This window comes from Staurois parvus, unplaced genomic scaffold (assembly GCF_062004578.1).
Source record: "Staurois parvus isolate SC_StPar_1 unplaced genomic scaffold, SC_StPar_1.0 ptg000562l, whole genome shotgun sequence".
Taxonomy (NCBI): Eukaryota; Metazoa; Chordata; class Amphibia; order Anura; family Ranidae; genus Staurois; species Staurois parvus.
The window spans coordinates 8089343-8110179 of NW_028318358.1; the positions used below are offsets into that span (position 1 = coordinate 8089343).

The 20837-nt window shown below is 40.7% G+C and overlaps 1 protein-coding gene across 1 annotated transcript in view; it reads left to right on the top strand.

Moving 5' to 3' along the window:
• The window catches only part of CALCOCO1 (calcium binding and coiled-coil domain 1), a 94187-nt gene extending 73761 nt beyond the window's left edge, over positions 1 to 20426 (top strand). Inside the window, exon 13 of the mRNA XM_089691433.1 lies at positions 16642 to 20426. Coding sequence (XP_089547559.1) covers positions 16642 to 16647 — 6 coding nt within the window. The 3' untranslated portion in view covers positions 16648 to 20426. The remainder of the gene's footprint in view (positions 1 to 16641) is intronic.
• Positions 20427 to 20837: the final 411 nt, after the last annotated feature.

A 20837-nucleotide genomic window follows, 5' to 3' on the forward strand; every position in this document is an offset into this window, starting at 1 on the left:
TGTACTGATCAATTAAAGTCTGTGGTATTTTTGCTGTCCTGGTTTGATGCACATTTCAAATATACATCATAGGAAAACAACACCCATCAATGTGAGCCGTAAATCCAGCCAAGCAAGTAACAATCTGATTGTACAATTTATATACAGTCTTCTTTTTCCCACAACTATGTAGCGTGAAGTATTTATCACAAACAATCCCACGCTTGCCATCAAAATACATGAATATTATGTGCAACATCAAAAATTATAACTAGGTGTTGCCATTAGCAACTCTCATGTGTTTCCACATCCAAAATATATAAGCACTTTTTTGGTATTATATGTAGTGTGAAGACCTTCATGAACAATATATTTAGTTAGGCCTCATATGGGCAAATAGACCCTTACCTCTGTGCCAAGGTTTGTGCTTATGCACACCTGCAAAAACAGGTGTTAAAAGCAACCATGCATCAAGCCTGTTAAAATCAATGATGCAATGCACAAGTGTGGAGCAAATCTGCATCCAGAAGTGTGCATCAGTACCTGTACAGATGGAAACAGTGACATGTGCATTTAGATCCTTGCACGCTTCATCTCTGTGTGTCATTGATTGTGACAGGCTGGCTACACACAGCTGCATGGAACACCTGTCTGCATGTGCGCATCAACACAAACCTTGGTATGGGTCTTATGCACCCCTGTAAATGAAGGCTACTGAATATACACAGCTGCATGGAAAGCCTATCACTCCCCAAGTGCATAAAACAACTTCAGCGTGGAGTTAAGAGTCTGTGCACCCATCTGAATTAAGTTTTACTATCCAATCAAAAAGCTCCTTGCACTACATTGTTGCTGGTTAAACTGAAATATATTTTTCATTCAGTTTGTATGGCCATCTTCATCAAAAACTGTGCTGTAAAGTTAATAATTCATTTTATATCCAATCCAAAAGGTTCTCACATTGCATAGTTATTGGCAATATTGCCATATTTTGTAGATCAACTCTAAGCAAAATCTGACTTGCCAGATCCAAATTCTTCCCTCATAAAATGGAGAATTGTATCCACTATCATCTTGAGGTGCTTACCACAGTAAAGGCTCATTATTGTACATGTATAGGGGATTATATCACGTTATCCACAACACTTTAGTATTTTTAAACCCAAGAACAAAAAATTGCAGCTTGCCAGTCCCTAGATGTTGTAGCTCTATCAGTTTTCTTTTTTCAGGCTGCAAGCACAGACACATACCGCCTAATCCTGGTAAAAATGCATTATCCTTGTAATTTATTGTGCACTAAACTGAATTCTCAAACAGTGTTCTCAGCCAGTGTTCTCTAAGTTACTGTATCTTCTGTGAGCTACACAACTTCTCTAGACCTGTATAATGTAAGGGGGCTAGGGGTGGTTTTAAAAATCAGGAGAACAGTTAAGAATGACAAAAGTGCTCCTATATGAATACAGTACAGTGTGAGCGCTGTCACCCTAAGACAGGAAGTGTGTTGCTGACAGGATCATCAGGCGAAAATAAGGGAAATAAAGAGTTAAAGAAGAAAAATAAATGCAGCCACCACATCTAAGGACTGCTAAATGGCAATATATTGCATTGTATTTGGATATAGATAAACAAAAGGTCATCAAAGGCAGCTTGCATTTCAGTTCAGATCTTATTTCTGTAGATAAGATGCAGTATATGTTTCCTGGGCTGTATATTTTCAGCCAGACCAGGCAGAAATCAATTTCCTCTGAATGGTATTTCTACCAACTGATCTTAGGGAATAAATAGTTGATCAGTCAGACAAGGTTCTATAAAGTTGTATTAAGCCCAAACCCAAAACTGTATTATATTGCAGCTTACCAATCATTTGATGTGGTGGCTGTGTTATTTTTCTCTTTTTGGCTTTTTTCCCTAACACACCTCTTGTATTAGTAAGATGCCAGTCTGGAGGAATGAACACAGGACACAGCAGACAGCAGCACTGTCAGTCTGGGGGGAGGGGAGTGTTCAATTTGTTATTGTGTTCAAATCTGCTAATACATTTAAGTCAAACTTCAGCTAACAGTTTATAATTAGTTACAGCACACAGTTTTTCCTATTGGGATAAAGGTTTTATATTAATAAATAAAAAGATATAATTTTAATCACCCTTGTCAGTGCTACTTGGATTGTCTCTTCCATGTAAACTGATACAGTCTGCTGGAGAGCTTGAGCTTCTGAAAAACAGCAGACTTGCTGGCTGAATCACCAGATGAAAATAGAAGAAATAAAGCCTAAAAAGAAAACTAATGCAGCCATTATATCTAGGAACTGATTAACTGCAATAAAATAAATGGTTGATTTTCAGTTTATTACTGCTTTAAGTTAAACTCTGTTGTGTCCCAACAGAAAAAAAAACTATTGCCAAGTCTGTCTCTAAAGTCTCTAACATTACACAAACATCCATGTTTATGCAGTAATCATGTTTGAAAAAAGAATTCAGTCATTGCTTTTATTCCACATCCAGTCACTATCTAATATCTATGACCAGCTTTACTTTCTGTGTGATTGCATACGCTCTGTGCATGCTAGAACTTGATGAAAGAAGGTACAGGTGATGTTAGAAAACCGTGTTCCATCCTCTCTTCAGAATAGGGCAGAGCAGGGTTGCAGCCTGCGCAGCAGTATAAATCCGCCTCTCTCCAGTGGGAGTAAAAGGGACTTTTACAGCCGGAGGCCATAAAGATGGCAGGCGAGGAGGGGGAAAGATGTACAGCATTGTCAGGACGCTTCAGAATCAATTTTCAGCATCATTAGATTCTTTTCTCCTGCAGTCAGACATAGGGAGAAAGACTGTGAGAGAGAAGAAGAATAGGGGTCCGGGGGAAGAGGAGGAGGAGGCAGCAGCATAATTTGCAAGTGTAATGGATAAAATCAAAATGGAAGTCTTTTCAAGAGTGTTGCGAGGAAAGGAGGAGGAGAGGAGCAGGTAAAATAGAAGAGAGAAGGCACCTTGAAAATATTACACATACCAACACATACTGGAATGCTAAGTTTCCTGTGTATTGTTTCTCTTTGCCTTGACCTATAATGCAAGGCCCAATGAGTAAAACATTTTATGTGCCACAAGCAGCAATTCACAATATTTAGAATATGGATTTTAGTTAACTTTGAAGTACAAAAATATTGTATAGATATCTCTCTATTAATAGTAAATATATACCATTTACAGATGTGACAAATTTCTTGGTGCCCTTACAGCTCTTTAGAACAATTCTTCACTCCTCCTGTGGTGAAAGTAAAATCAATTGTCTTTTTTATACCTTTGGAACGTCATAGAATAAAGGAAAGAAGACATGAAATTAGATAAAATATTGCTTATTCTAAAAAGATATTCTAAAATTGGATAGATTTGTTGGTACCTCTAGAAAAGATCATAAATCATTAGATCATAGTGATATTTCAAACTGTTTTTCTGTGATTAGTATGCCACATGTCTTTAGTCTTGTAATTAGGCAGATTATTTAAATGCAGAAAAGTAGTCACTCTGTTGTTTGATATCATCATGTGTACCACATGAACATGGACCAAAGAAAGCAAAAGACAGAGTTGCCTGAGGAAACCAGAAAGGAAATTATAGATAAGCATGTTAAAAGGTAAAGGCCATCTCCAAGCAGCCTAATGTCCCTATGGGTATGGTTGCAGATATTCAGAAGTTTAACCACTTTAATACCACATTATAGCTGAAAGACAGCTACAGCTCGATTCTCTTGTTCTGGGAGGGCATCTATAGGCATCCTCCCAGAAGTCGCCCACTGCGCGCCCCCAGGGGCACGCATTGGGCACACTCTGTGACCGCTGTGTCCTTTGGACATAGCTGATCACAGACCACGGTAAAGGGCCAATCACAGCAGCCCTTTCCATGTTATCAGCTGGGTCCAATCACGGCTGATTGCATGTAAACAGCCTTGCCAATTATTGGCTGTCTTTTCCTCACATGCTTTGTCTGTGTGAGGAAGAGGCAGTAGATACCCATCAAGGCTATCAGTGCAGCTTATCAGTGGCCATCAGTGCAGCTTTTCTTTTTTGTTTGTTCAACAAAAAATAAACAATCCAGTGGTAATTAAATACCACCAAAAGAAATCTCTTTCTGCCTCAAAAACAGCTAAAAATGTTATATGGGTACAGTGTTGCATGACAGCACAATTTTCATTCAAACTGCGACAGTTCAGAAAGCTGAAAATTGGTCTGGGCAGGAAGGGGTGAAAGTGCCCAATATTGAAGTGGTTAAATTGTTCACCTTTACAGAAAAAAATGTAAAGGTGAACAAACACCATATACCCTGCCCACCCCCCCTATGCTTCATGTACATGCCTCCGAGACTGCTGAGCTGTCATTGCCCACACAGCCAATCCAGCAGTCCAGGTATTTGAAATCCCCCACTCCTCTTTCTCTTCTCTGTGCAGCGCTTCTTGGACAGACCAGAGTAATGTTCTGTGAGAACGCTGACCAACCAGAATCGCTCTGCTCCATCCTGTAAATGTTGATTAGGGAGAAGAGCAGGGATTTCAAATCCCTGGCTCAGCAGCTCCAGAGGTAAGTACAGAAGGGACCAGGCGGGTGGGGAGGGTGTAAGGTGTTAATTATGCTTTTCATTTTTTCTGTAAAAGTGAACTAATGCTTTAAGGTCCATAAAAATGTAGCCAACCTCTCCATATGTGGCTGCAAGAGGAAAGTCAACCCCGGACTTTACACAGAAGGGTAATGTGAATGTAGACAAAGAGCGGAAAATTTCCAAAGAGATTCTGTACTAGTTGAGCTTCACATTCAAAGTACATTTGTGGTAATTGCACCGTCCGATGCTTTTTGAGACAGCTTAAGGAAGAAAATCCAGGAGGACTAAACTGTACAATAAAAAAATAAAAAAACAGACTGGTACCACACATGGCATGTCTTCAACTCCGGGCTCTTTTACACCCTTGCGGGGGAACCCGGATTTCGTGCCTGGTATGTCATTTGGGTTTTTATATCAAGTCTGGCCCTATGCTTAATCTAGGGCAAATCAGTTCTTTTATAATCGTTGTTTGATTGAATGGATGGCCGTAAACAGCCAAGTCCCGGACCCTAATGTCCCTCACTGGACTTACCTGCAAATCTGTCATTACCTTAATGGCCCTGGAAGTTGAGAGAGCTTTTCTAGAGACTGTAACCGCTTCAAATCCATTTGCATGCAGCCCCCCCCCCCCCCCCCATTGTCATCTAATTTCTAACATTCATACCCTGTTTTTGGCAGCTCTTCCTCTTGACAGTCGGGCTGCGTGTAAAGCCTGGTAGAAAGATTTGGATTGTCAGCTTGAGGCGGCAAACTGTAAATATATCAATATCTTGGTACACAAGGGCTCCCTTAATGTCCATACTCAGGAGAACGCCTATAAAATTCATACTTGCTTGTACAAGGTGCTGCACCTTTTACATAAAATCTCCCAAACAGCAACAGACTGTTGCTGGAGCTGTCTTTTGGATGAAGGCACATTCCTCCACATCTGGTGTCTTAGTTTGGTCCCTTTCTGGACCAAGGTTCTTGATATATTTCAGCTCAGGTGATGGAGATGAGAGTTGACTTTACGCCAAACCAATATCTGCTTCACCAGTTATCCCTTTCAGTAGAAACTGACAAGAAATCTTTGCTGATTCACGCAATGGTTATGTGTTCTGGTACTGGCTCCGACTGGGGTTGACCCATGATCTCGAAACCTAATTCCTGTTTTGCCACACTCGTCAGTACTGTCTTGCTTCTATGCACCATTGGTGGGTCGAAGTACTACTGGTGTTTGGGCCTGGATGATGGGGTGGTATCTATTTGTGATGCCCAGGCAGATGAATATGGTAGCCATTTCCCTCTCTTTACTTACCCCCCCCCCAACCACCTCATATTATGAACGGCTCTACTACTGTATGAATGGAGTCCAAAATAATGGGTTATAGAAAAAGCTTTGAGCAGTTTCAATAGTGCTTTTAAAGCATGCTCAAGCTCTAGTTTGAGAGTGCCTGAATGCAAATCTCAGTGGCAGTGTAGCTTAACTAACATCCATAAAAAGCCTGTTTAAAGGTATTGTCAACAATTCAGTGTACCTGTATTGAACCCTCCTAGACTATGCTAATGTACTTTAATACCTTTGGAGACTTTGTTCAAAGCTTTAGAAGCACTTGGAAATATCCACAGTAGAAATTGTCCTAATTGTACAGTACAGGACTCAGCACTCATATTCATAGACCATGGGTTTTATGTAGGCTACCTTCAGGTGAATGAACACTGGCACAAAAAAAAACTTGCTTTTACTGAGTGAGACCCCAGTTTCTTGCTAGCGTCTTTAAATAATAGACCTGTTTTTCCCTGAAGGAAGTATTTTTCTTTTTTAAACCATTCATTTTTTTCTCTGAAGCTGCAGCCAAGAAATAAGAGTGGTTATTGCCCTGGGCTATCTAGCAGTTTCCAGATTTGTTATCCTCTGTGTTTACCCTGGAGACTGAACCAGACCCCAATATGTGGGGCCGGTCTGTAATGTTTGCTTCAGGTACCGAATAATGCATTACACCCTCAACTTGGCATGTAGTGCAACATGTGTAATTAGCCACAGGGTCCTATACAGGTCCAGGGCTGCGGTCCTCTTCTGTGGTTCCCAAAACCTGAAGAGCCCTTCAGGGGTTTTCCCACCATGACTGGCAAAGCCTAGACCTCTAGATAAGGTAAGATAGGGCTTCCCTGTATATTGACACTGGTTCTTGATTTTTTTAATAACACAATCAGCACTGTGTAGCGCAATATGCAGTTATGTAGGCAGAGGATTTAGGAGTTAGTCACTTTATTGTGGTAACCTCTGCCATTTTGTCTGTAACATTTCTCACCATGAGTAATTTAAATTTAGTAAGGGATCTGAATCAAAAGGACGAAATACCAAACATTCAGCAGATGGCTTACAGGAAACTCAAAACGCTGCTCAGGGTAATAGCTGTTTTCTTGTCCCAGAGTACTGTCCTATTATTACACTGCTCCTTTCCTCTGACAAACGAAACCAGCGCTCAAATCTTGATGCAGACTAGAAGGAATTCAGAATGCCAAACGGGGAGGTGTAATCAAATAGATATATGCTCACAAACCAAAGTAGAATAAAAAGCAGAATAGGTAGTCCGCAATGGCAGACAATACAATGCTGTGCCCTAATTAGGGATAAGCTAACGTGTTTCGGGAGATGAACCCCCTTCTTCAGAGCTAAAGTGTATACCTGCTGGTCCCATGCGTATATACCAAAGAATGCCAAAGAGGTCAAAAGGCCCTCCCCCCACACACACATTGTAGTCCAATCGCAGAAAAGGCCAATTGGATCCGCCTCCAAAAATAAATAAATAAATAAAAATGAAAATAAAAATAACTATATATGTAAATAAAAAACAAAAAAATAAAGAGATGCAAAAAATGCATAAATGGATAAGTGAATAAATGTATATAAAAACAGAATTGCATTTGGCAACATAATCCATTTGGAGCCAATTTAGTGTTATACACTCGGTATATTGATGACATTCTCATCATATGGGATGGTGATCTTACTAGGCTGAGGGAATTCATCTCCTATTGTCAATCCAACCCATACGGGATTTAATTTATTTATGTTGTGGATGATTTCAATATTTTGTCTTTAGATTTGGAACTTAGAGTGGGACTCGATTCACGGGTAGTTTCCAAGACTCATTTCAGATCCACAGCTGGGAACGCATATTTGCGTGCTAGGAGCCACCATCATCCCAGAAGGATTAAGAATGTCCCTTTTGGGCAATTCTGCAGATTAAGGAGAACATGCACCCTTTTAAAAGATTATGACACTCAGAGTGTAATTTTGAAAAAGAAATTTCTGGAGAAAGGGCATGCAGCCACTAATATTGTGGAGGCATACAGTCAGGCCCATAAATATTGGGACATCGACACAATTCTAACATTTTTGGCTCTATACACCACCACAAAGGATTTGAAATGAAACTAACAAGATGTGCTTTAACTGCAGACTGTCAGCTTTAATTTGAGGTTATTTACATCCAAATCAGGTGAACGGTGTAGGAATTACAACAGTTTGCATATGTGCCGCCCACTTGTTCAGGGACCAAAAGTAATGGGACAGAATAATAATCATAAATCAAACTTTCACTTTTTAATACTTGGTTGCAAATCCTTTGCAGTCTGGAATGCATAGACATCACCAGACGCTGAGTTTCATCCCTGGTGATGCTCTGCCAGGCCTCTACTGCAATTGTCTTCAGTTCCTGCTTGTTCTTGGGGCATTTTCCCTTCAGTTTTGTCTTCAGCAAGTAAAATGCATGCTCAATCGGATTCAGGTCAGGTGATTGACTTGGCCATTGCAGAACATTCCACTTCTTTCCCTTAAAAAACTCTTTGGTTGCTTTTGCAGTATGCTTTGGGTCATTGTCCACCTGCACTGTGAAGCGGCGTCCAATGAGTTCTGAAGCATTTGGCTGAATATGAGCAGATAATATTGCCCAAAACACTTCAGAATTCATTCTGCTGCTTTTGTCAGCAGTCACATCATCAATAAACACAAGAAAACCAGTTCCATTGGCAGCCATACATGCCCACGCCATGACACTACCACCACCATGCTTCACTGATGAGGTGGTATGCTTAGGATCATGAGCAGTTCCTTTCTTTCTCCATACTCTTCTCTTCCCATCACTCTGGTACAATTTGATCTTGGTCTCATCTGTCCATAGGATGTTGTTCCAGAACTGTGAAGGCTTTTTTAGATTTCATTTGGCAAACTCTAATCTGGCCTTCCTGTTTTTGAGGCTCACCAATGGTTTACATCTTGTGGTGAACCCTCTGTATTCACTCTGGTGAAGTCTTCTCTTGATTGTTGACTTTGACACGCATACACCTACCTCCTGGAGAGTGTTCTTGATCTGGCCAACTGTTGTGAAGGGTGTTTTCCTCACCAGGGAAAGAATTCTTTGGTAATCCACCACAGTTGTTTTCCGTGGTCTTCCGGGTCTTTTGGTGTTGCTGAGCTCACCGGTGCATTCCTTCTTTAAGAATGTTCCAAACAGTTGTTTTGGCCACGCCTAATGTTTTTGCTATCTCTCTGATGGGTTTGTTTTGTTTTTTCAGCCTAATGATGGCTTGCTTCACTGATAGTGACAGCTCTTTGGATCTCATCTTGAGAGTTGACAGCAACAGATTCCAAATGCAAATAGCACACTTGAAATGAACTCTGGACCTTTTATCTGCTCATTGTAATTGGGATAATGAGGGAATAACACACACCTGGCCATGGAACAGCTGAGAAGCCAATTGTCCCATTACTTTTGGTCCCTTAACAAGTGGGAGGCACATATGTAAACTGTTGTAATTCCTACACCGTTCACCTGATTTGGATGTAAATACCCTCAAATTAAAGCTGACAGTCTGCAGTTAAAGCACATTTTGTTCGTTTCATTTCAAATCCATTGTGGTGGTGTATAGAGCCAAAAATGTTAGAATTGTGTAGATGTCCCAATCTTTATGGACCTGACTGTATAACAAATATAGATCATTTTACACTGAGACAATAACTCCATCTGGTGACCCCCATGTTTCACCTAAGGTAAACACTCCCAAAAATAATAGGAACACATACAACACTGACAATAAATAAATACTGGGGAATCTTGGTTCAAGACCCTTACCTCTCTGCACACCTGCCGCCCCGGCTGGAAGTTATCTTCCAACGCCCACGGGATTTGAGAAGTATGATTGTTCCCAGTAGGGTTCAACCCACTACTACACGGTCCATTTCGGTATGGAGCATGATTTTTGACCAGAAAGGCAGTTATAAGTGCGGGGTGCCCAACTGTGGAGCATATGATGATATTATGGAGTAAAGTGTTCATTCCCCTGCATTTTATGAACCACAAGCTATGGCTTCACAATAAATGGTCTTTAATGTATATACACTAAATGACAAGGTGTGCACCAGTCTGGAACTGGGAAGGCTGTTCCTTCACATGCCCTGGAAGGCTATGACAATGAATGCCAGCCTTATAGGCTGAGGTGAAGTGTAAAACTCCCTTACTGTTCAGGAGACTTTCGGGAGAGTTGAAACTTCCCATCAACATTCTGGAACTGAGAGGTCATCCAGTCAGGGTGCAGTCGGACAACACTAAAGACTTACATAAACCATCAGGGGCACCAGACATTAAAGCTGCTCTAAAAGAAACAAGTCTTAATACTTTCCTGGTCAGAAACTGACATTATAGCTCCCTTCTGGCTATCCAGTGGATAATTAGCAGGTGGACTTCCTAAGCCATCAACACCTAGACCCTGGGGAGTGGTTTTTTCACCCCAATCTTTCAAAATCCGTAAAAGTTGGGGAAAACAAGATATAAACATCCTGGGCTCCAGGTTCAAAATTAAACTGAACAAATTTGTTGCCAAGACCAGAGATCTTCTAGCCATCGCAGTAGATGCTTCCGAGATTCCATGGACTCCATTCAAGCTGGTTTATGCCTTCTTTCCAATGAAGATCCTTACTTGACAAGATAGAGGAGGAAAGGGTTCTGGTGATTCACATCGCACTGAATTAACCCAGAGGAGGACAACTCAGGCATACTCAAATTTCTGGCAAACAAGTCTTGGCCTCTTCCAAACAGACCAGACTTACTGGTCCACACCCCCTATTCCATCCTACTTCCTAGTCACTGGCTTAAACAAACCCTAAAGTATTGGGGTGTTTCTAATTTTGTCTCTCATCTTACTCAGCGCAAAAAAATCCAACCCCCGCAAGATTTAGCATCGCACAAGGAAATTGCTGGTGTGAAGATAGGAAGCTGAATCCCAGGGAATACTCTATCACTCATATTTTGGCCTTTCTTCTGTCTGCTCTGATTTTTCATGAATTGAAAATATTTGGCGCATCTTGAAATGAAAAATACAACAAAGAGGATCCAGGACTGTTGAGCAGTTAGAATCCTATATAAGACAAGAATGAGGCATCATTCCCCTTCCAAACCTCCAGCAACTGGTCTCCTCAGTTCCCAGATGTTTACAGAGTGTTGTTAAAAGAGGAGGAGATGCTACACAGTGGTAAATATGGCCCTGTCCCAACTTTTTTGAAGTGTGATGCTGCATTAATTTTAAAAATTACCTTCTATTTTTCTTAAATTGGTACATTTTCTCGGTTTAAACATTTGATGTTTCCTCTTTTTATTGTGAATAAAATGTGGGTATATGAGATTTGGAAATCACTGCATTTCTTTTTTGTGCAGATTTAACACAGTGTCCCAACTCTTTTGGAATTGGGGTTGTATTCATAAATGATATACAGAGTTTGGGAATAAAAGTACTCTTGCAGTGTTTGCAGATGTGTGTGGAATACCGGGTTTTACCAGATGTCTTCAACTTTGCAAGCAGCCCAAAAAGCACTATTTAATTTGGCAGCTACAGTGGGGATCGAAAGTTTGGGCACCCTAGCTAAAAATTTGTATTATTGTGCATAAAGAAGCCAAGGAAAGATGGAAAAATCTCCAAAAGGCATCAAATTACAGATTAGACATTCTTATAATATGTCAACAAAAGTTAGATTTTATTTCCATCATTTACACTTTCAAAATAACAGAAAACAAAAAAATGGCGTCTGCAAAAGTTTGGGCACCCTGCAGAGTTAATATCTTGTACTGCCCCCTTTGGCAAGTATCACAGCTTGTAAACGCTTTTTGTAGCCAACCAAGGGTCTTTCAATTCTTGTTTGAGGTATCTTTGCCCATTCTTCCTTACAAAAGTCTTCCAGTTCTTTGAGATTTCTGGGCTGTCTGTCACGCACTGCTCTTTTAAGGTCTATCCATAGATTTTCAATTATGTTGAGGTCAGGAGATTGTGAAGGCCATGGCAAAACCTTCAGTTTACGCCACTTGATGTACCGTATTTTCCGGCGTATAAGACGACTTTTTGACCCTTGAAAATCTTCTCAAAAGTCGGGGGTCGTCTTATACGCCGGTATACGGCATGCTGACACTTTTTAGGGGGGCGGTGCGGTGCCGCCGCCACCCCCCCCTTCCAACGGAAGTGAAACTAAGTACAGGGGTGGGCAGGGGCTTCTGTTTCTTACCTGGCTCCGGTCCCACGACGATCCGGTCCAGGAAGCGCAGCTGCTCCCTCCTTCAGTTCGGCCACTGGATGTTCGTGTGGCTGCTCAGCTCCGCCTCCTCACCGGTGATTGGCCGCCAGAACTGTAGCTCAGGAAAGGCACACAGGCGGCCAATCACCGGGGAGGAGGGGGAGCCGAGCGGCCCCGCGAAAATCAAGTGAAGGTAAGTGTGCCGTGCACAGGTGCTGCTGCAACCATATATGCTTGCTGCAGCAGCACCATACTGAACATGGGTCAGCAAGTGTCAGTGGGAGGAATAGTGCCCCATCATTGGTGTCACTGATGCCAATGATGGGGCATTATTCCTCCCACTGACACCGATGATGGGGCACTCCCCCCCCCCCCCCCCCACTGACACCAACGATGGGACACTATTCCCCCCCCCACTGACACCAATGATGGGGCACTATTCCTCCCACTGACACCAATGATGGGGCACTATTCCTCCCACTGACACCAATGATGGGGCACTATTCCTCCCACTGACACCAATGATGGAGCACTATTCCTCCCACTGATACCAATGATGGGGCAATATTCCTCCCACTGACACCAATGATGGGGCGCTATTCCTCCCACTGACGCCAATGATGGGGTGCTATTCCTCCCACTGACACCAATGATGGGACGCTATTCCTCCCACTGACACCAATGATGGGGTGCTATTCCTCCCACTGACACCAATGATGGGGCACTATTCCTCCCACTGATACCAATGATGGGGCACTATTCCTCCCACTGATACCAATGATGGGGCACTATTCCTCCCACTGACACCAATGACTGGGCACTATTCCTCCCACTGATACTAATGATGGGGCACGATTCTTCCCACTGGTGTGCATTGGAAGAGGGGTAGTCTTATACGGCGAGTATAGCCCAAACACTACATTTTAACAGGAAAAGTAGGGGGGTCGTCTTATACGCCCAGTCGTCTTATACGCCGGAAAATACGGTAACCCCCCGTGGATTTCGAGGTGTGTTTAGGATCATTATCCATTTGTAGAAGCCATCCTCTCTTTAACTTCAGCTTTTTCAGAGATGGCATCAAGTTACCATCCAAAATTTGCTGAAATTTTATTGAATCCATTTTTCCTTCTACTCGTGAGATGTTCCCTGTGCCACTGGCTGCAACACAACCCCAAAGCATGATTGATCTAACCCCATGCTTAACAGTTGGACAGAGGTTCTTTTCATTAAATTCTGTGCCCCTTCTTCTCCAAACGTACCTTTGCTCATTCCGGCCAAAAAGTTCAATTTTAACCTCATCGGTCCACAGAACTTGTTTCCAAAATGCATCAGGCTTGTCTGTATGTTCATTTGCAAAGTTCAAACGATGATTTTTGTGGTGAGGACGTAGAAGAGGTTTTCTTCTGATGACTCTTCCATGAAGACCATATTTGTACAAGTATCTCTTTATAGTGGAATAGTGTACCACAACTCCAGTGTCTGCCAGATCTTTCTGGAGGGATCGTGCAGTCAAACGTGGGTTTTGAATTGTTTTTCTCACAATCCTGCGAGCTGTTCTGTCTGATATTTTTCTTGGTCTTCCAGATCTTGCTTTAACTTCCACTGTTCCTGATGACTGCCATTTCTTAATTACATTCCGAACAGAGGATATTGACATCTGAAAATGCTTTGCTATCTTCTTATAGCCTTCTCCAGCTTTGTGAGCGTCAACTATTTTCAGTTTCAGTTTTCTAGACAACTGCTTAGAAGAACCCATGGTGCTGATTGTTGGGGCAAGGTCAGATGAGTCTGGGCATTTAAAACCTTTGAGATTGACATCACCTGGTCTTCCCAGGTGATGATTGAGACCAATCCATGACACTGGCAGGTCTCAGCTTTGCAAAGGGGGCAGTTCATGCTATAAATTCTGCAGGGTGCCCAAACTTTTGCAGATGCCATTTTTTTGTTTTCTGTTATTTTGAAAGTGTAAATGATGGAAATAAAATCTAACTTTTGACATATTATAAGAATGTCTAATCTGTAATTTGATGCCTTTTGGAGATTTTTCCATCTTTCCTTGGCTTCTTTATGCACATTAATACAAATTTTTAGCTGGGGTGCCCAAACTTTCGATCCCCACTGTATGTGGCAAAAGAGGTTTAGTCTTGATAAATGTAAAGTTATGTACTTGGGGACTAAAAAGATGCATGCAACATACATGCTAGGAAGATAACAGCTTGGGGAGGCAATAGTCGAGAAGGATCTGGATGTTTTGGTACATCATAGACTTAGTAATAACATGCAATGCCAAGCTGAAGTTTCTAAAGCAAGTAAAATACTTTCTTGTATTAAAAGATGTATAGACTCAAGAGAAAGACACATAATTTTGCCCCTCTACAAGTCATTAGTAAGATCATGGCACCAGTTCACAAAAAGGATATCGGAAAACTGGAGAAAGTGCAGAGAAGGGTAAGCAAACTGATGAGAGGCATAGAGGAGCTCACCTATGTGGAAATTTAACTGGATGTTACCATTTATAGGTAATAACACCAGGGATAGTTGATCCAAGTAATAACCAATTGCCTCTGTGGGGATCAGACAGGACATTTTATTTCCCTGCTGGAGCAAATTGGATTATGCTTTATTAGGGTTTTTTTTGCTTTCCTCTGGGTCAACTGTGGGTATAGGATTCCGTATATGGAAGTTTTCTGTTTTTTTCCTTTTTTTGAACTAGTTAGACTTGTGTCTTTTTTCAACCTAACTATGTCCTTCCAACTTTCTCTATTAGAGCCCATTCCACCAAGGATTATGGTGCCTTCTGGGTTTTTCAGATTCTAACATCTCCTCATATATGGAAGCCACTTGGTCTTCTGTTCACATGTTCTCCAAGTTCTATCAGGTGGATGTTCAGGCCTCAGCAGATGTGAGCTTGGCCCTACTCCATGTCTTGATCACTCCTTATTGCTTGCCAACAAATTGGAGTCTAATGGAGTGGACAGGGTGTCCAGTCACCTCAATGTAGCCTGCATATAACCCATAGTCTATGAATACAAATCCTGTGTCCTGTACGGTACTCCAAGATAAGGCATTTACAGGTCAAAATTTCTGTGTTTTTGTATGTCATTCCGTTTTTCAACAGTAGAAGTCATATGTTCCATAAATGCCGCGGTTAAAAAGAGAACGAAGGACATATAATTGAACAAAAATGAACATCTCCTATGACTAGAGAGAATGGTGCATTACATAAATGTCAGTGACAATTTTTGTTCCTAGAAGCAGGTCGAACATCACATTAGTAGACGCACCCGTCATATAGCATGTGCCAGGTATAGAATGGAACCTATCAAGGCCTAACAGGGCTATACATATAATAATAAAGGTATAGATGCTCCTATCCTTAAAAAAGGGTGCCTCTAAGGCACCACTGCATGCTCAATGTCCATTAGGATAGAGTCGGCTCAGATCCAACAAAAAGAGAGAAGTTACAAAAAGAGGAAAGAAGAGAAAGAGAGGGTATCCCAGCAGCCTAAGAGATAAGAATGTCTGTCCACTCTCAGTCCACAGGAGATATGTACTGAATCCAGGGGTCCCAGGTTTTGTGAAATTTAGTGGCATTATTATGGAGGGTACAGGTGAGTTTTCATTCACCATAATCAAGTGCACCACAGCTGTCTTCCAACAATGTGCTATTGCGATTCATGGTTCCAAAAGCATATAGAGTATGAGCTTTTTAAGCCATTTCGGAATATCAGAGTCTAATTTCTGATACAAAACTGTTTCTGGGGCCCGAGTAAGATTTTTTTTGCTAATATCTGTATGAAGTATAACCTGCAATGCAGTAAACGACAATCACATTTTTGTCTAGGAGAGTGACCCTGGGACAGTTATTTGTAGTTTCTTAGTGGTTCATAGCATGAAATTAAAAGTGAATTCCAATTTACCCAATGCTAATTTCAACGTTTAAATGATTCAAAAAGATGATTTATTTATTTACAGTTTATCCTATCGCTGTTTTGTACTACCCCTGTGAATTGTTTTGAATAGATTGGATCACATATGAATATAATAATTTTTTTCTGTCAAGTTTTTTTTTATAAACTTAGCAGATTGAACAATCAAAATGAAACATTCATGCCCAGCATAATCAATTACAGCTCACCAGTGAAAAGTAATGCTTGCAATCAGCTTAGTTAGTCTTAGAGATTTGGGGTTCGGTGTGTTTTAGTTGAGAATAGGCAGTACTTCCTTTCAGATATTAATCACATACAAACCTGTCCTGAAAGATTGAATATAACAGTGTGGTCCAATTCCAAGTAGGACCACACTGATGCATCAAGCCATCTGGAAAGTAAACACCATTAAGTCAGAAAGGGGGAGGGGAGCTATTTTAGTGATTCAATGAAAACCTGAATTCTGCTTAAAATAGTAACCTAATTTTTTTTTGTATCCCACTTAGCTCAAGTATAAATACAAAACGCTGTGTGAGGTTGTGTGCAGGCTTTTATCTGAGATTTTGTCATTTTCATTTTGTTTTTTTTTTCTTTTGCAGTGGTAACATCTTTTGCCTTGTCATGGTAAAAAGGAGAATTAGACTGGCAAAGCTGTGTCTCTGTTGTAAAGAGGATGAGGAACCAGAATGAAGCAGAAACAGCAATTCTTCTAAAGCTCTTGCAGTATCTTCACATATTATTGGCACTGTAATTATTAATATGCCGAGACTCACACAGTTATGCAATGCGTGGACTGAGTAAGATATCAATGTTACCTTTTCTATCAACCTTTATATGTCCCACCACATCGACCACAAAAAGAAAAAACTATTCTATTTGTTGTATTGCTTGCATACACAACTATCGTTCAGAAATATGAGGATGTCCCTAGATTGCAAAGTTTCTGGAGATGGGAAACACCTGAACTGTCGATGTGCATTGAATATCTGATGTAGAAAATGTGCCTAAAGCTCAGCGTGACAGAACAAGGGTTATCAATATATGTTCTTTTAGCAATAACATTTTAACAGAGGCAGATTATATTTAGTACACCTATAGTTAACCATTGTTTTTGTTTAATGATATTTATGTTGGTTTCTTTATTATATATATGTTTTGTTCATTAATCTGTGTACACCGCACTAAGGAACATCAGACTCTTGCCACATGATCCAGGGTGTTATTGACTCCATTTTAACTGCCTGCCATGATACAAAAAAAAGAGGTAGGTATATGACACACTGGATCCCAAAAACCATTAAAAATGTCATTATTTTACTAAATGTATCTGATTTTGCTTTATAAAAACGTTTTAAAAGTAGGGCTCAAATAGCAGAAAAAATGTATTCCTTTACTGTTCCACATGTGCAGTTTAATAGCGTAGTCTTAAGGAAAAATACACAACAGCAGCTATGCTTGGCTCTATAAAGTCTAAGAGGCCTAAAGGCTTATGACAGTTAAAAAAAAAAAAAAACAATTAAAGAATAGAATTCAAATCAGTGCTGATAGGAAAGCACAGAACTCAGGAAGTTGTTAGGACAGTGCACACAACAGGGGATTGCCATTTTAGGCCAGCCATTCCTAGCTGTCAGTCATTGTGTCTTTTTATGGACACAGCTATTTGTAAGAGATGATGGACAGTGACTGTGCAAGACTCCAGCAGTAGCTTCCTGCTCTCTGTGTATAGTGAAAGTATTGAAGTATAGAGCAGAAGATTGCAGGGGAGGTGGATGAATCCTAGTCAAACTTCTGATCCGCATTATGAAAGGCTTTAAATATGTAGATCGGCAACAATGGTGATAGCTCAAGGTGGGTAAAAAAAATAGCAGCTACCAGACATAGCAGCCCTTACCACGGATGTTCTCCATTATCATTTAACATAACTTCAAGCTACTAAATACCTCAGGGTGACGGATACTCTTTATTGCACCTGTTTGTCTGCTTTGCATTGCTAGGTTTTTGGAACAGCTAAGTAATGTTTGAATGCTGTATTAAAAAAGGCAAAATATAATTGGGACATGTTTAAGAACTGTTGTTCCTACCAGGAGTGTAACTGCAGATCATGGGATTGCATGACAAAATGTTGATGAGCAACCCCACCTCCTGGCGACCTAGCTACCATCAGTGATTTTAACATAAAGTAAATCTAAGTCAAGGATAGGTAGAAAAGGAGCTGTTAACAGTCAATACACTATAAAGACCAGTGCTGTGGACAGAAGCTATCAGGGAAGAGGGGGTATCATTGCAGGGATTTAAATTTCAATATTCATTTTCCAACTGACCACTCTGTCCTGCAGCAACTCGGCAATCTTTTTCATCATTTCAGATTTCAGGGCCTCAGTGTATATTCTAAGCCCTCCATCCCCTTCCACCACCATAGAAAACAAGTGCTGATAGAACAGCTGTAGTAGCCAGTAAAAAGAAAAGAAAAAGAGTTACAGTAGCAAGAATATTGACCAGGCGGGAGGGTGCCAAAAGGGCCACCCATGACTCATCAGAAACTGGCCAAAGTTTGTGTATGACCAGCTTTAGACATATATGCTAATTTTCGGTGCTGGCCAGGATGACTAAGTGATCTGAGGACAATAGGTATACACTACTTAGACAGATAAACACATTCTCCTTAATGCACAGCCTTCAAAGGAGACCTGTGATTAGTAACAGCCATTCTGAAGTCTCCTCCTGTACATCTGACATCAGCTCTTCTTGGTTGGAAATGTCACAGGGAGTACAGGGTCAGGGCCAACAGGAACCTCTCTAATGCTAATTATACAGTGATGGATATGTGTTCACATACACAAAGATTTTCTATATTTAAATGGACCCATTTCCACCCCTAAGCCCCATAGCAGCTGCTGGGGCTGTTGTTATGCTGCTGGTTCCTACCTCTTGTTGAACTCACACAAGACAAATCTCCTGTTGCATCTATTGTATTCTGACACCCCATACCACCTGCTGTCAAAATAGCCAAACAGTGCCCACATCTGATTGCCTAAATCTGTTTGGGTTTTTCAATCAAAGGATGTCAGGTGGAATGACACAGACAGGGCCACCCATGGAGTAAATTTTGTCTGGTTTATCAGGAAGTGGGTGAAATTCACTCCATGTGTGGGCAGCTTTAGGCACATTCATGAAACAACGCCTGGTATTTAAGACTGCTGAGTGTAGATTCATTTTGATAGCCTCTAGCTACTGCAGGAAAGAAATGTACCGGTAGTTAGAAACAGTATGAATGAACTGTTATTCACTACTTTATTAATTGTCTCTTTGCCTATTTAATGTATCCATTAAAGGCCTTTATTCTTACATACTGTCACATTTCAATAATCATAGAGGTTCAGTTATAAAGAGAAGCCAATTAGCAAGGCCCCTCCCCTTCAGACTGCCATCAATCAGCAACTAGAACCAGAAAACGGATTAAAGTAAGCATTACTTTATTATACATTTGATGTAAGAATTTTGTATCACTAGGTCATTTATTATAACCTGAATCCATATTTTTTCTAGGAATAATTAGTGTTTATTATGGCACCCTTTTAGTTTTGAACACATTCTCTTAATGGTATTTTGTGTTTCTAAATGAGTAACTCTGGTCATGAATACGTTTCTTGTATGATTTCTCTTTTTTTCCCCACATTCATGTTGGAATATTAAAGTTTATCACTAGCCAAATTTTGTTTTATGGTTTTGGGTAGATTATGGAATACTAAGCACAGAGATGCAATGGGAATTGAAAAGAAATTACCTGCAAAGTGAAAAAAAATCAGGTGTCCTCACTGGAAGATCTCCCCTGTATTGCTGTTTGCTGTTCTCGTGATAGCAGTAAAATTTTGGATTTTCTTCTTTCTCTGTTGAAGACAATGGTCACCAGTACAAATAGGTGGGCAGTAGAAAAACCGGACGGGTTTTTTTTAACCTACCTAAAGCAAAAAAGGTAAGCTGATAAAAGCAGTCTGATTCGGATAGGGTTCATACAGCTTCTGCCTTTCACTTTGTTATGGCACCAGATTATATGGTACTATACAACTGTTGGTAAGTTTTGGCCTAACAATTGAAATTCTCGCACTGTATGGCCAGCCCAAGTTTGGCTTTCAAACTGAGCTGATTTCACCTATTGAAAGGAATACTATGTTTATTCAGATTGATAAGCTACTAGCAAGCATTGGACACAGCACTGTATCACCCCCTCTGGGGGTTTCTCCATAGGAAAAGATAAATAACTCACTTCTGGTGATATTGAGAGCTCATGTACACCTATGTTTGTGTGTTTTAATGCTTGTTTTTGCATGTTGCAATGCATCTATTCACATTTAAAGCCTTTTGGCCAATAAAGAATTTCAATGCAGTTAACTCATTTTTGTCCCACACAGCTCACCTCAACATGTGGTATATTGAAGAGTCAGGTGTAGTATTTACTGTGTTGACATGTCTTGAGAGGCATAAGGGCTTAAGGGTTCATGAGCTGGAATTTGAAAAGTGACTCTCTTCCAATACAATTTAATGTTAATGTAACTGCAGTTTAGAAAGAGGTCATAATCTGCTTAGAAGGAATACAGAAGCATTCTTAGCACTTGCATCTGAGCACATGCTGAATTAGCCCACAAGCCCTAGGGCTCTGCAGTAGTGCAAAGACCCTGCTCCCCTGGGGCTACCATTTTTACATTCATGTAAAAAAAATAGTGATAGAATTACCACACCAAGGAACTGTTGCTCTGCTGTTACCATTATAGTGCTTTAGGGCAGGGTAGCAGTCTTA